The following is a 15,729-nucleotide window of genomic DNA, read 5'->3' as shown; positions in this document are numbered from 1 at the left end:
CTTCCACAACCCTGTAAATTTCCTTGTCTTTCCATCTGGCCTCAAGGAAGATGACTTTAGTCTGCATGGAAGATGAACCCAAATGTGCTATTTGGGTTTCAGCGATTTATTGAAACAATTAAACATAAAGCTAGACATATATTCCAAGATATTTAAAATCCAGTTGTGGAGACTGAAAGTAAAGTTTCCTTTTGTGTGAAGGGTCATTGACTAGTGCTTAGCACCTCTAGGCTCCTTGGCCACCCAGTCTCAAACTTCCTTTGCATCTCAGAACTATTAATCTCCATTGGAAAGTTAGTGAAATAAATATGTGGACAAGAATCCAGAAGTACTTGAATCACTGCATAGTGGTGTAGAAGCCTGCAGACAGCAAAACAGGTAGGATCTGTGCTTCCCCCAGGCTACCAGCTGTGTCCACTGGCTTGGGATCCCATTCGCTTCCCTGTCTAGCCTGAGCTCATATATAAGCATGCATTATTGAGGCCTTGAGTGTGCTCTCCTGCTCTCTGCTATTCTCTTTGCCTGAAATCCCACTTCAATGGGGAAGAATTTCCTGCTGCTCCTGCTGGGCCTCTCCTTTGTGGTGGGCTTCCTGCAAGGTGAGATCCTGGCAGATGGTAGGGGCTGGTGATGGAGGACAACCAGTGTGTCAAGGGGTATTGGGTTTTGAGAGGTGAGGAACAAGATACAAGACTGGACTGCTTTCAAAAGTGATGCCGCACTCGTCATTTCCATGTCCTCACAACCCCTTCCTTCCCTGCCCTCTTTGTATACAGGAGGAACCATTCCCATTCCTCCTCAGCTTTGTCAGTTCTCTGGTTCTGGTGTTTTCCTCCTATGGCCTTTCAGTTCTTTCTCTATCTTTATTTTGGTAACAACTATTTTTTAAATTTATTTATATTTTTATAAATTACAGTTTATTCACTTTGTATTCCCAATGTAGCCCCCTCCTTCATCCCCTCTAAATCCTACCCTCCCTCCCCTCCCTCATTTCCTTCCATCCCCCTCCCCAAGTCCACTGATAGGAAAGGTACTCCTCCCCTTCCCTCTGACTCTAGCTGATTAGGTCTCATCAGGACTAGCTGCACTGTTTTCTTCTGTGGCCTGGCAAGGCTGCTCCCCAATCAGGGGGAGGTGATCAAAGAGCCAGCCACTGAGCTCATATCAGAGACAGTTCCTTTTCCCCTTACTAGGGCACCCACTTGGAGACTAAGCTACCATGAGCTACGTCTATGTAGGGGTTCTAGGTTATCTCTATTCATAGTCCTTGGTTGGAGTGTCAGTCTCACAAAAGACCCCTGTGCCCAGAATTTTTGGATCTATTGTTCTCCTTGTAGAGTTCCTGTCCCCTCCAGGTATTCCTATCTCCCCCTTCTTTCATAAGATTCCCTGCACTCTGCCCAAAGTTTGGCTATCAGTCTCAGCATCGACTTTGATACCTTCCTGGGTAGAGTTTATTAGAGGACCTCTGTGGTAGGCTTCTGTCCTCTTTCCTGATTTATCCTTCTTCCAATATCCATCCCATTTGTCTTTCTGAGTAAGGATTGATCATCTTACCCAGGGTTCTCCTCCTTGCTTAGCTTCTTTAGATGTACAGGTTTTAGTATGTTTATCCTATATTATATATCTAATATCTACTTATAAGTGAATATATGCCATGTGTGTCTTTCTGTTTCTAGGATAACTCACTCAGGATGATCTTTTCTAGTTTCTACCATTTGCCAGCAAATTTCATGATTTCCTTGTTTTTAATTGCTGAGTAGTATTCCTTTGTGTAAATGTACCACAATTTCTGTAACCATTCCTCAGTTGAGGGACATCTGAGTAGTTTCCAGATTCTGGCTATAACAAGTAAAGCTGCTCTGAGCATGGTTGAGCAAATGTCCCTGTTTTATACTTGAGCATGTTTTGGATATATGCCTATAGGATTGATATAGCTGGATCTTGAGGAAACAGTATTCCTAATTGTCTGAGAAAGCGCCGGATTGATTTCCCAAGTGGTTGTCTGGAGGTATCTCCATCCCTGATCTCAAGGTGTACTACAAAGCATTAGTAATAAAAACAGCATGGTACTGCCCTAGAAACAGAATGATGGATCAATGGAATCGAATAGAAGACCCAAAAATAAACCCACACACCTACGGATACTTAATTTTTGACAAAGAAGTCAAAACAATACAATGGAAAAAAGAGAGCATCTTCAACAAATAGTCCTGGTCTAACTGGATATCTACATGTAGAAAAATGGAAATAGATCCATATTTATCATCCTGTACAAAACTAAAGTCCAAGTGGATCAAAGACCTCAACATAAAACCACAAGCACTAAACCTCTGAGAAGAAAAAGCAGGGAAGAACTCTTTGGCAAAGGAGAGAACTCCTGAACAGAATACCAAAAATCAATAAATGGGACCTCATGAAACTGAAAAGCTTCTGTAAAGCAAAGAACATTGTCGCCAGAACAAAACAATAGCCTACAGACTGGGAAAGGATCTTCACCAACCCTATAGCTGAGGGCTAATATCCAGAATATATAAAGAATTCAAGAAGTTAAACAGCAACAAATCAAGCAATCCAATTAAAAAATGGAGTTCAGAGCTAAACAGAGAATTCTCAATAGAGGAATATCAAATAGCAGAAAAACACTTAAAGAAATGCTCAACATCCCTAATCATTAGCGAAATGCAAATTAAAATGATCCTGAGATTTCACCTCACACCCATCAGAATGGTTAGGATAAAAAAGTCAGGTGAGAACACATGCTGGAGAGGATGTGGAGAAAGGGGAACCCTCCTCCATTACCGGTGGGAATATAATCTTTGCTCAATTCTTAATAAACTAATATTCTCAAATCCTCCAGTTTACCTGTGCAGCAGCCTAATTTTGAGTTGGGAATGACACAGAAACGTCCTTCACTGGATGAAGATACAGAGGTGTTGGGATGCACTTGTGTTGTAGGTTGTAGGCTCAAGCTTCCTACACCAGAACTTTGATCTTCCCCCTCACATCCCAGTGCTGGGATTTGAAATGGGGAAACATGGCTCTTCTCAAATCCCTTCCTAGGTTCCAAGGTCATGGGCCACCCAGTGGGGCTCAGCTCAGCCTACATCCATCTCTTTCTTTGATCATTATTTCTTATGCATGATAGCCACAGGCTCAGCTCTAGGTTGAAACTGGCTCTGAGTGAATGTCCTACCCTTGGTTTTGCCTTTTCAGCTCTAACATGTTTGAAGTGTGACATGTTAAACTCTGATGGAATTTGTGAGATAGGAGAAACCACCTGTGAGGCCAAGGATGGCCAGGAATGTAGCATACTGGTAGCCTCTGAAGGTGAGTCAAGCCCGGGAGATCAGGGGGTGATACTGTTTGCTGCTGAGGAATGAAGTAGCCTTTGCTATACTAATGGGGATAAAGCAGAAACTGTGGACAGCTATGTTTCTGTTTAAACTCAGAAGATGGCTCCTTTTTACTTGACATTGCCTGTCTTCTGTTTTTGGCCAGAGAAGGAGAGTTTTTTGAGGCGAGCTTTCTTGGGAAAGATATTCAGGGATGAGAAGATTTGAACTGTAAAATTTCAACTCAGCAATTTTGGTGATGGGAGGCATGCCTTTAGGCCAGATTACAGGTTGACTGATGGTAACGACAGTCACTTCAGTGTGGCTGGCGTATGTTGCCCTGGGGACCCTGACTCTCATCACTTACCGACACTGATTTTACAAACATTCTTATTTGCACCTTGCTTTTCTTCTTGTACAGGTGATAATATTCTGTTTGGGATGCAGGATTGTTCTTCCATATGCTTAAATAAGACTTTTAACCATTATCATATAACATTGGATTTTACATGTTGCCATAACCAACTGCTCTGTAATGAGTTTTAGAGGCCAGACCTGTTCTTGCCCCGTCCTGCTGCAGGTGAGTCCTGACGCCTTCCCTGTGCTCTCATAACCTCATGACACTGGGACATCCATTCCCTGCTTCGCCCAAGCCTTGGCACCTGCCTGGAATCAGCATCAGCTGTTGGTAGTTCGGCTGGGGATAGAGAGATGCCCTCTGCTTCCCACTCCTCCAGTGATGCCCCTTTTCAGATTCTTTTTTTTTTTTTTTTTTTTTTTTTCAATGCAGTTTATTCAGGAACATTGAACAATCCTCGGACCCCGGGGAAAGCCAGCCCACAGCTTAAATAGCCTCTGGGTAGCCAACCCAGGCGTGCCACGGGGGCAATGCAGATAGGTCCACATACATGGAAGCAAGCCAGATCCTCAGCCTTAGCCAAATGTGGAATTGTTTGTGACAGAGAGCACTCACCATCGGGAAGGTGGAAGGCGGAAACCAGCTCCATCTTTAAGGCATAGCATTCCGCAGCTCTCTACAGTTCCCCCTTTTTATTTTAGACGCATCAGTCAAGAGTAGAGGTCTGATCTCTGATATTAGAAATAAATTGGGACTTTGTACAGATGTTCATTTAGGTGTCATCCACCCAAAGAGCATTAGACCGTCCGATACCTTTTTCTCAGAGGCGGGACCTGGGGCATCAACCCGCATGCAATCAGACATGCTCTTCTCTGGGTCCAAAGCGGCTGACCCTGAGTGCAGTGCTTAGCCTCGCATCCTGAGCGTATCATTTTAGCTTTTTATGGTATCCAACCATGCTTGGGGAGAATGTCCTGCTTCAATGGCTGTAAAGGCCTGAATGATCATGGCTGCATCACACTGTTGTTAGACTCTAATCTTGCATATATACCACAGGCAAACCAAGGAGACCAACACCAGAAGGCCTGCTAACACTCCCATGCCCGCCCATTCCTTCAGATGATTCATGGCTGCAGCAATCCATGTTGATAATCCTGTGGCTAGTCCTGCGTCCACTCCGGTAGAATTTACTGTGACAATGGCCACTCTCAGCTGCTCCATCGTAGTATCGAATTCTCCAGTCCAATTACCTAAAATATAGCTCGACAATTGTTTAGACAGATTTGCAGCGCAGGAAAAATTCTCATGTTGTATGCTAGTGACACAAAGTCCAGCATACTTTCATTGACAGCCAGGTTGAGCGATTTGCCATAGGGTATCAATTTGCTCCTGCAAGAGGTCAATCCTCTGATTGAACACCATCAAGCTTCCTTTTAGTTGAGCATTAATTCCTTTATGTACAACTAAGGCATGAGCTACATTGGCTAAATGATTATTCAGGGTTTGAGCAGTCTGCCCAGTATGACTCATGGCTAATGCCCTGGTGGTAGCTCCAACAGCCGTCAATGAGATGGTAGTAACAATGGTGGCTGTAGTTCCAAGATCCCTTTTCTGTCTGAAGAGAGTCATAGCGCGAGGGGCATCAATGGGCATAGGCACCCAGTGAGGCATGGGAGTAACCAGGGCATACCTAACTTTACTAGCATTCCAGCATTGGGCAAAAAAGCAAGTATCATTACCACAATTACTTGGCTCTATCTGGCTAATAATGAATAAAAATGGGGGATATAGACAAACAGGTGTGGGCTTATAGGGAATATTATGAGAAGCCTTAACCCCTCGTTGGGACATCCTGCGTCAGTTCTAGAACTAACAGTGGTGGTGTCCGAGGTCTGAGTAGGTTCAGGAGACCATTGCCCCCAGGGGCGAGACGTGCTCCATGCCAATTGACTAACTCAATGTTTTCCTCCAATTTTGAAAGTCATTTAAGGTTCTTAAATTACTTTTTTCCCTTTTTTCTTAAATTTTTCATCAATTACACTTTATTCATTCTGCATCCCCCCATAAGCCCCTCCCTCCTCCCATCCCAATCCCACCCTCCCTCCTCCCTCTGCTTGCATGCCACTCCCCAAGTCCACTAATAGGGGAGGTTCTCCTCTCCTTTCTGATCTTAGTCTGTCAGTTCACATCAAAAGTGGCTGTATTGTCCTCTACTGTGGCCTGGTAAGGCTGCTCCCCCCCCCCCCAGAGGGAGGTGATCAAAGAGCAGGCCAATCAGATTATGTCAGAGGCAGTCCCTCTTCATATTACTATGTAACCCAATTGGACTCTGAACTGCCCTGGGCTACATCTGTGCAGGGGTTCTAGGTTATCTCCATGAATAGTCCTTGGTTGGAGTATGAGTCTCTGGGAAGTTCCCTATGTTCAAATTTTCTTGTTCTGTTGCTCTCCTTGTGGAGACCCTGTCCTCTCCAGCTCTTACTATTTCCCAGTTCTTACCTAAAATTCCGTTCACTCTGCCCAACAGTTGCCCATCAGGCTCAGCATCTGCTTTGATACTCTGAAGGGCAGAGGCTTTCAGAGGCCCTCTGTGGTAGGTTCCTAGGTTGTTTCCTGTTTTCTTCTTCTTCTGATGTCCATCCTCTTTGCCTTTCTGGATGGGGTTTGGACGTTTTAGTTAGGGTCCTCTCTCTTGCTTAGTTTCTTTAGATGCGCAGGTTTTAGTGGGTTTGTCCTATGTTGTATGTCTATATGAGTGAGTATATACCATGTGTGTCTTTTTGCTTCTGAGACAACTCACTCAGGATGATCCTTTCCAGATCCCACCATTTACCTGCAAATTTCATGATTTCCTTATTTTTCATTGCTGAGTAATATTCCATTGTGTAGATGTACCACAATTTCTGCATCCATTCTTCAGTTGAGGGGCATCTGGGTTGTTTCCAGCTTCTGGCTATTACAAATAAAGCTGCTACAAACATGGTTGAGCAAATGTCCTTTTTGTGTACTTGAGCCTCTTTTGGATATATGCCCAGTAGTGGTATGGCTGGATCTTGAGGAAGCGCTATTCCTAGTTGTCTGAGAAAGCGCCAGATTGATTTCCAGAGTGGTTGTACAAGTTTACATTCCCACCAGCAGTGGAGAAGGGTTCCCCTTTCTCCACAACCTCTCCAGCATGTGTTGTCACTTGAGTTTTTGATTTTGGCCATTCTCATGGGTGTAAGGTGAAATCTCAGGGTTGTTTTGATTTGCATTTCCCTAATGGCTAATGAGGTTGAGCATTTCTTTAAGTGCTTCTCTGCCATTCGGTATTCCTCTACAGAGAATTCTCTGTTTAGCTCTGTTCCCCATTTTTTAAGTGGATTACTTGGTTTGCTGCTTTTCAGCTTCTTTAGTTCTTTATATATACTGGATATGAGTCCTCTGTCAGATAAAGGGTTGGTGAAGATTCTTTCCCAATCTGTAGGTGGTCGCTTTGTTTTGATGACGGTGTCCTTTGCTTTACAGAAGCTTTTCAGTTTCATGAGGTCCCATTTATTGGTTGTTGCTCTTAGAGCCTGTGCTGTTGGTGTTCTGTTCAGGAAGTTTTCCCCTGTACCAATGAGTTCTAGGGTATTTCCCACTTTTTTTTCAAGCCGATTTAATGTGTCTGGTTTTACGTTGAGGTCTTTGATCCACTTGGACTTCAGTTTTGTGCAGGGTGACAAGTATGGATCTATTTTCATTTTTCTACATGTAGACATCCAGTTAGACCAGCACCATTTGTTGAAGATGCTATCTTTTTTCCATTGTATGGTTTTGGCGTCTTTGTCAAAGATCAGGTGTCCATAAGTGTGTGGGTTTATTTCTGGGTCCTCCGTTCGGTTCCATTGATCCACCATTCTGTTTCTATGCCAGTACCATGCAGTTTTTAAAACTGTTGCTCTATAGTACAACTTAAGATCAGGGATGGAGATACCTCCAGAAGATCTTTTATTGTAGAGGATTGTTTTAGCAATTCTGGGTTTCTTGTTATTCCATATGAAGTTGAGAATTTTCCTTTCCAGGTCTGTAAAGAATTGTGTTGGTAATTTGATGGGCATTGCATTGAATCTGTAGATTGCTTTTGGTAAGATGGCCATTTTTACTATGTTAATCCTACCAAGCCATGAGCATGGGAGATCTTTCCATCTTCTCATATCTTCTTCTAATTCTTTCTTCAGAGATTTGAAATTTTTTTCATACAAGTCTTTGACTTCCTTGGTTAGGGTTACTCCGAGGTACCTTATGTCATTTGTGGCTATTGTGAAGGGTGTTGTTTCCTTAATTTCTTTCTCAGCCCTTTTGTCTTTTGTATACAGGAGGGCTACTGATTTTTTTGAGTTAATTTTGTATCCTGCCACTTTGCTGAAGGTGTTTATCAGCTGTAGGAGTTCCCTGGTAGAGTTTTTGGGGTCACTCACGTATACTATCATATCATCTGCAAATAGTGATAATTTGACTTCTTCCTTTCCAATTTGTATCCCCTTGATCTCCTTCAACTGTCTTATTGCTCTAGCAAGGACTTCCAACACTATGTTGAAGAGATATGGAGAGAGTGGGCAGCCTTGTCTTGTCCCTGATTTCAGTGGGATTGCTTTAAGTTTCTCTCCATTCAGTTTGATGTTGGCTATAGGCTTGCTGTATATCGCCTTTACTATGTTTAGATATGTGCCTTGTATCCCTGATCTCTCCAGTACTTTGAACATGAATGGATGTTGGATTTTGTCAAAGGCTTTTTCAGCATCTAGGGAGATTATCATGTGGTTTTTTTCTTTCAGTTTGTTAATATGGTGGATCACATTGATGGATTTCCGTATATTGAACCACCCCTGCATACCTGGGATGAAGCCTACTTGGTCATAGTGGATAATATCTTTGATGTGTTCTTGGATTCGGTTTGCAAGTATTTTATTAAGTATTTTTGCATCAATGTTCATAAGGGAGATTGGCCGGAAATTCTCTTTCTTTGTTGAGTCTTTGTGAGGTTTAGGTACCAAGGTGACTGTGGCTTCATAGAATGAATTTGGTAATATTCCTTCTGTTTCTATTTTGTGGAATAGTTTGAAGAGAATTGGTGTTAGCTCTTCTTTGAAGGCCTGGTAGAATTCTGCGCTGAAGCCATCTGGTCCTGGGCTTTTTTTGGATGGGAGACTTTTGATGACCGCTTCTATTTCTTTGGGGGATATAGGTCTATTTAGTTGATTTACCTGGTCCTGGTTCAGCTTTGGTAAGTCAAATCGATCAAGAAAATTGTCCATTTCATTTAGATTTTCAAATTTTGTGGCATATAGACTTTTGAAGTAAGTCCTAATGATTGTTTGGATATCCTCAGTGTCTGTAGTTATATCCCCCTTTTCATTTCTGATTTTGTTGATTTGGGTGGTGTCTCTCTGCCTTCCCTTTTCAGATTCTTGTTTCCTTCTTTTCCATCCTTCTTCCTTCCATCACTAAGTGACAGTTAACCACACTTTCCACTATTCTTTTCTCTGTTACCTTTATCAACACTGGTTCTATACTAGTGAATATGACCTCACACCGACCCTTTATGAACCTTCAGATTAGTGGTGCCTCTTCTGCAGAGGTGGCTAGCAAACAATAGTTCCATTATCTAGCTTCATTCTTCCATATTGGCTGGAAGACATATGCCCTCTGGTTTATCTCTACTGTGACCTGAGTAAAACTGTATAATGGAACAATGATCTATTTTAGTTTATGATTCCAGAAGTTTTAAGCATGGTGAGAGGACATAGTGGAGCAGAGCTATTCACATCATGGTGGGTAGGACACATATCTGAGCATAGTGTAAAGGGACCAGGACAGAATACAGTCTCCAAGGCTGTGACTGCGTTCCCCAATCCAGCCTGTAACTGTTAATAATTTGTTAAAAATGGGAAAGTACTCATGGCTTAAATCATTAATTAAGTCGGAGACTTCATATCCAAGTCATGTCTAGAAATGTCACAGACACACCAACAGTGGTGTTTGAGGAATCTCTTCGACATCATTGATACAATGAAGTTCATATGTAAAATTATCCATCACGTGGGCTGAGGTCACTTCAGCATCACAGCATCCAAATCTATTTTGTGTACAAAAAGAAAGCCCAGTTCAGCTTCCTTCCTAGTAAATTATGTAAATTTGAAGTTGACGTTGCTTGCATCTTTATTTTTTTCTGTCATACTACATACTCAGCAGAGAAAATACAGACATGTCTAGTAATCCCACTTTCCCCTACAGAGACAGGTTGTCTAGATGTTCAGGGATAGATTCCGAAGCTTTAAAGTCATTAATAAGTTATGATGTGTCTTTAAATGTGTTTACATATGAAAGTTTGTATGCTTATAAATATTGAAAATCTTATAAATTTGTTTTTCAGTACTGTTCATTGAATCCTGGCTTTGGAGCCTGCCAGCAAGCGTTCCACTGCTGACCTTATCTTGAACCCTGTACCTTTCCATCATATGCCTTAGTTGTATTTTGCAGTTGACATGTGTCTTACTGTATTATATTTGATACTCTGTCATTCATTGTGTACCATCTTATGTTTATTTAATTCTATGTAGCTGTCTAGATTACCTTCAATTACAGGATATTTACATTTATTTATTTTGTGTGTCTCTGTGTTGAGATGCCATGGGAATGGAGGTCCCAGGTGAACCTGCAGAAGTCACTACTCTTTTCCTACCATGGTTGTTCTGAAGTTGAACCCAGTATTCAGACTGAGCGGTCAGTGCCCTCACACTCTGTGTTATCTTATTTCTCCTCAGGTTTAAAATCATACAATTAAGGTGCCAGCGGATAAAGTTATTTGTCGCTAAAACTAATGGTCTGAGTTTTTTTCTTCACATGGAAGAAGAAGAAAATGTATTTATACAAGCTTTTTCTGACTTCCAAGTGCTAGCCCTTGCACGGTATATGCACTCTCTCTCTCTCTCTCTCTCTCTCTCTCTCTCTCTCTCTCAGTCAAATAGACAGACACACAATAATGTAGTAAAAATTAATGCAATTAAAACATTATTTATTTCTTACTTACTACATTCCCCCCTCTATCCTACTCCTCTATTGTCTTCCAATTTTTGCCTTTCTGTACCATTATTCTCATTTAATCCTTCATACCACTCCATTTCAATTCTCCTCCCTTAGAATCCCCCTCTCCCATGGCACTTTATTAATTTCCCAATGTTTGTTAGTATTCCAAGCAGAGTGCACATGTCTGAAGAATCAAAGCTAACACATAAAAATTTGAGAAATTAAAGACCAAGAAAATAAAAATGCCAATTAACAAATGGACAACTGAAATGGTTAGACAGTATTCAAAAAAGAGGAAAATAAGAGGAGAAAAGAAACACAAATGGCCAACGACCTATTTTTAAGTGTTCAATGAAAAGGGACAGGTGTTCCTGGGGAAGGGAAATAGAATAGATATTTATGGATGGATGAGAAGGATATTGTTGGAATAGGAGATTCAAACATGGAAGGGGATAGAAGAGCAAGGCAAGGGAGGGAATACTGGGAAAGACAACTAAACTAAGGGCCATTTGAGGGTTCCTATGGAAACCTAATATAGTAGAATCTTCTTTAGATATATACATGTACGAAGAGATCAAAATGAAATTGCTAAATAATGAGGGAGACAGCACCACAGATGGACATCTCTCATCACCAAATCAAATTTCCATTACCAATAATGTGTTGCATCTAATCAAGTTTTTGCCAAAAGGGGTTCCATGAGAAACCCAACAACCTAGGCTATTGCAAAGGTTATTGGTAACGCTATACAAAATGATGGTAAGGCTCTATTGCTAATGGTAACACATACCTAGAGTCTTCATCCCCATCGTCTTATATGCATGGTTCCAGAAGGTAACCTGCGTGCTACTGTTAAGGACCATGTAAGAGGAACTGCAGAACAGCTTTAAAACTCATTGAATGTGGCCCACCGGTTAGCAAAACCATGATGGGAAAAACCTCAGAGAATCTGAACCCTGAGGGCAGCATGTCCTGAGGAATTCATGCTGTTGTGGAGTTTTGCTGTGCTTGTTGCCTTGGTCATCACAGCCTTTCCCTTCTATGAGTTGCATGAAAACTCTACGGGGGCTGCCAGCCTTTTCCTGGGCAGTGTAATTGGCACCCAATCATAGTGATTGCTCTTTCTTCAAATATTGCTGCTGGAGGAGATTAGTGATCCATCCACCTCCCTCAGAAAGGACTTAGAGATGTAGATTGTTAACAGCACCTACCATCCTTAAAAAAATGTGAAGATATAGATTGTTAGTACAGTTAGGTTAAGTTGTTTTACCAGTGTTTTTGATGTAGAAAATCTTAGGGAGCAATTTGAAGCTTGAGGGCAGGGGGCGAGAGGACAACTTTGGGACTCTCCAAGATGACAGTGCCCAGCCTGAATGTTGTCTGGATAGTGGGAGGTTAAGCTCAGACACTGAAGAGCAATCATGAGGTCCTGCTGCTGACTGTGAAACACTTATGTCTGTGTTTCCCTAGAGAATGCTGGGACTATGCGCCTTCCTGATGAGGGCTCCAGGAATTCAGGATCACCCACTTTCCAGGCCCTGGGCTCTACCTGCCTCCCCAAGGTGGGCTCCTGAGTTCCAGGTTAAAAAATCCATTGACCTCTATCTCTACCAGAGGAGGGATGCCTGATCCAAGAGCACATGGTCCAAGGCTCAGGTCCCTGAATCTACCTGCCTTCCTGAGGAGAACTGCTGGATTACTCAGGCTAGATCACCTCCCATTTTAATGCCCTGCCTGCGGGTCCTACTGGGACACACTCAGCAGAGGACATCTGTGGGCTCTTCCCTGGTATTCATCCACCAGCTTATGGTGAAGGAAATGAATTAAAAGTTCCAAATGGAAATAGAAGCAATAAAGAAAATACAAACTTAGGGAATCCAGGAGATGGAAAACTTAGGGAAGAAAATAGGAACTACAAATGTAGGCATCACCAACAGAATACAAGAGATGCAGAAAATCTCAGGTATAGGAGATAAAATTGAAGAAATTTATACATCTGTCAAAAAAATGTTAAATCTAAAAAGTTTGTGACATAAAATAGTCAATAATTTGGGGACATATAAGAATGTAAGTCAATGACTGGCTCTTTGGTCTCCCCACCCCCGAAGGGAGGAGCAGTCCTGTTAGGCCACAGAGGAGGGCTTTGCAGCCAGTCCTGAAGATACCTGATAAAACAGGATCAGATGAATGGGGAGGAGGTCCCCCCTATCAGTGGACTTGGAAAGGGGCATGGTGGAGATGAGGGAGGGAGGGAGGGACTGGGAGGGAATGAGGGATCGGGACACGGCTGGGATACAGAGTTAATAAAATGTAACTGATTAAAAAAATAAAAAATAAAAAAATAAAAAAAAAAGAATGTAAGGAAACAAGATCCTTCACAATTGCCACAAACAATATAAAATATTTTGGTGTAACTCTAACCAAGCAAGTCAAATACCTGTATGACAATAACTTCAAGTCTGTGAAGAAATAAATTGAAGAAGATATCGGAAGATGGAAAGATCTCCCATGCTCATGGATCAGTAAGATTAACATAGTAAAAAAAAATGGCCATCTTACCAAAAGAGATCTATAGATTCAATCCAATTTCCATGAAAATATCACCATAATTTTTTACAGACCTTGAAAGGACAATTCTCAACATGGAAAACAAAACAAAAACAAACAAACAAAAACCAGAACAGCAAAACCAATTCTGTATAATAAAAGAACTTCTGGAGGTATCGTCATCCCTGATTTGATGCTGTAGTACAGAGAAACAGTAATTAAAATTGCATGATATTGGCATAGAAACAGACTGGTTGATGAATGGAACTGAATCATAGACCCAGAAATAAACCCACACAACTACAGACACTTGATTTTTACAAGGTATCTAAAATCATATAATGAAAAATAAGAAAGCATCTTCAACAAATGGTGCTGGTCTAACTAGATGTCTGCAAGTAGAAGAATGCAAATAATTCCATATTTTTCATACTGCACAAAACTCAAGTTTAAATGGATCAAACATCTCAACATAAAACCAAATACCCAAATCTAATAGAAGAGAAAGTGGGGAATAGCCTTGAACTCACTGGTACAGGAAACCATTTCCTGAACAGAATACCAACAGCTCAGGTACTAAGATTAGCAATTAATAAATGGTACCTCATGAAGCTGAAAAGCTTCTGTAGGGCAAAGGACACTCTCAATAAAACAAAAAACATCAGCTTACAGATTAAGAAATGATCTTCACCAACCCTACATAAGATAGAGGGCTAATATCCAAAATATATAAAGAAGTCAAGAAATTAAACACACAGAATCCAAATAATCCAATTTTCAAAAATGGGATATAGAGCCAAACTAAAAATTCCCAACAACAACAACAAAAATCTCTAATGGCCAAGAAGCACTTAAAGAAATGCTCCATGTCCTTAGTCATCATGGAAATGCAAATCAAAATGACACTGAGATTCCATCTTACACTGGTCAAAATGGCTAAGATCAAAGACTCAAGTGACAGCACATGCTGGTAAGGATGTCGAGCAAGGAGAACCCTCCTCCATTGCTGGTGGGAGTGTAAACTTGTATGACCACTTTAGAAATCAATCTGGTGCTTTCTCAGAAAATTGAGAATAGCTCTACCTCAAGACCCAGCTATACCACTCCTGGGCATATACCCAAAAGATGTTCCATCAGACCATAAGTAGACTTGTTACCTATGTTCATAGCAGCTTTATTCATAAAACAAGAAACTAGAATCAACTCAGATATCCCTCAATCAAAGAATGGATAAAAAATAATGTGGCACATTTATACAATGGAATACTACTCAGCTATTAAAAACAAGGAAATAATGAAATTTGCTGGCAACTAGATGGAACTAGAAAATATCATCCTGAGTGAGGTGACCCAGACCCAGAAAGACACACATGGTATGTACTTACTCATAGTGGATATTAAGCATATAGTACAAGATAATCATACTACAATCCATAGACCCAAAGAAGCTAAGTAACAAGGAGGTCTTAAGGGAGGATACTTGAATCCCATACAGAAGGGGAAATAGGATAGACATCAAAAGTGGATGAAGAGAGGGAACTTGCTGGGAGACTGTATGGGGAAGGTAACAAGGTCAGGAATCAGATATGGACAGAGTGGGGTGGAAGGTGAGAAGGCTGGAAAGAAGAAAAACCAAGGTTGGGGAAGCCATCTCTGAGACAAGCTGGAGATATATGACTAGGTAGGCTCCTAGGAGGATATGGACCTGACTCTAGCTGAGACTCTTGGCTGCAGGCACATGGAGACTGAAGAGGCCACCTCCTAGCCATCCAGGACTTCCAGTGGAGGGAAAGGCCCACCAACCCACACCCAAAGCTTCAACCCAGAGTATATTCTGCCTACAAGAGGTTCAGGGTTAAAGATAGAGCAATGATTGAGGAAATGGTCAGCCAATGATTGGCACAACATGGACCTACCCCATGGGAGAGAGAAAAACCCCGACACTCTTAGTGATATTCTACTATTCTTGCAGACAGGAGCCTAGCATAATAACTGTCTTCTGAGAGGCTCGACCCAACAGTGGATGGAAACAGATGCTGAGACCCACAGCCAAACATTAGGTGTGGCTCGGGGAGTTGTATGGAAGAATGGGAGAATGGATAGAAGTTCCCAGGGGGGAATAAGAACCCCTCAAGAAGACCAACAGAGTCAACTAACCTAGGCCCAAAGGGGCTTACAGAGACTGAAGCACAAACAAAAGTGCATGCATGGACTGGACCTAGATCCCTGATGCATGTGTAACTAATGGGCAGCTTGGTCTTCATGTGGGCCACCTAGCAAGTGGAGTGGGCTTGTCTATGGCATGGGCTCTATTTCCTGCATTTGAATCACTTTTTCTTAACTGGGCTGCCTTTTCTGACCTCAGCAGAAGAGAATGTGCTTAGTCCTGATGCAACTTGATGTGCTGAGGTGAGTTGGAATGGGTGTCTCCCTTTTTGA

At 41.8% G+C, this 15,729-nt stretch overlaps 1 protein-coding gene across 1 annotated transcript; it reads left to right on the top strand.

Annotated features, from left to right (window-relative positions):
• Positions 1-538: 538 nt before the first annotated feature.
• On the top strand, positions 539-3,881 carry LOC110566311 (prostate and testis expressed protein 14-like). Its single transcript, XM_021664155.1, has 3 exons — positions 539-599; positions 3,217-3,330; positions 3,757-3,881. The coding sequence occupies exons 1-3, from the start codon at positions 539-541 to the stop codon at positions 3,879-3,881; spliced, it is 300 nt and encodes a 99-aa protein (XP_021519830.1).
• Positions 3,882-15,729: the final 11,848 nt, after the last annotated feature.

This window comes from Meriones unguiculatus, chromosome 1, assembly GCF_030254825.1.
Source record: "Meriones unguiculatus strain TT.TT164.6M chromosome 1, Bangor_MerUng_6.1, whole genome shotgun sequence".
Taxonomy (NCBI): Eukaryota; Metazoa; Chordata; class Mammalia; order Rodentia; family Muridae; genus Meriones; species Meriones unguiculatus.
This window is presented reverse-complemented; position numbering and strand designations above follow the sequence as displayed.

Coding starts and splice junctions, on each gene's coding strand:
- LOC110566311 (XM_021664155.1), top strand. CDS start 539: ATGGGGAAGAATTTCCTGCTGCTCCTGCTGGGCCTCTCCTTTGTGGTG. Junction 600..3,216: donor TGTGGTGGGCTTCCTGCAAG/GTGAGATCCTGG, acceptor TTGCCTTTTCAG/CTCTAACATGTTTGAAGTGT. Junction 3,331..3,756: donor CATACTGGTAGCCTCTGAAG/GTGAGTCAAGCC, acceptor CTTCTTGTACAG/GTGATAATATTCTGTTTGGG.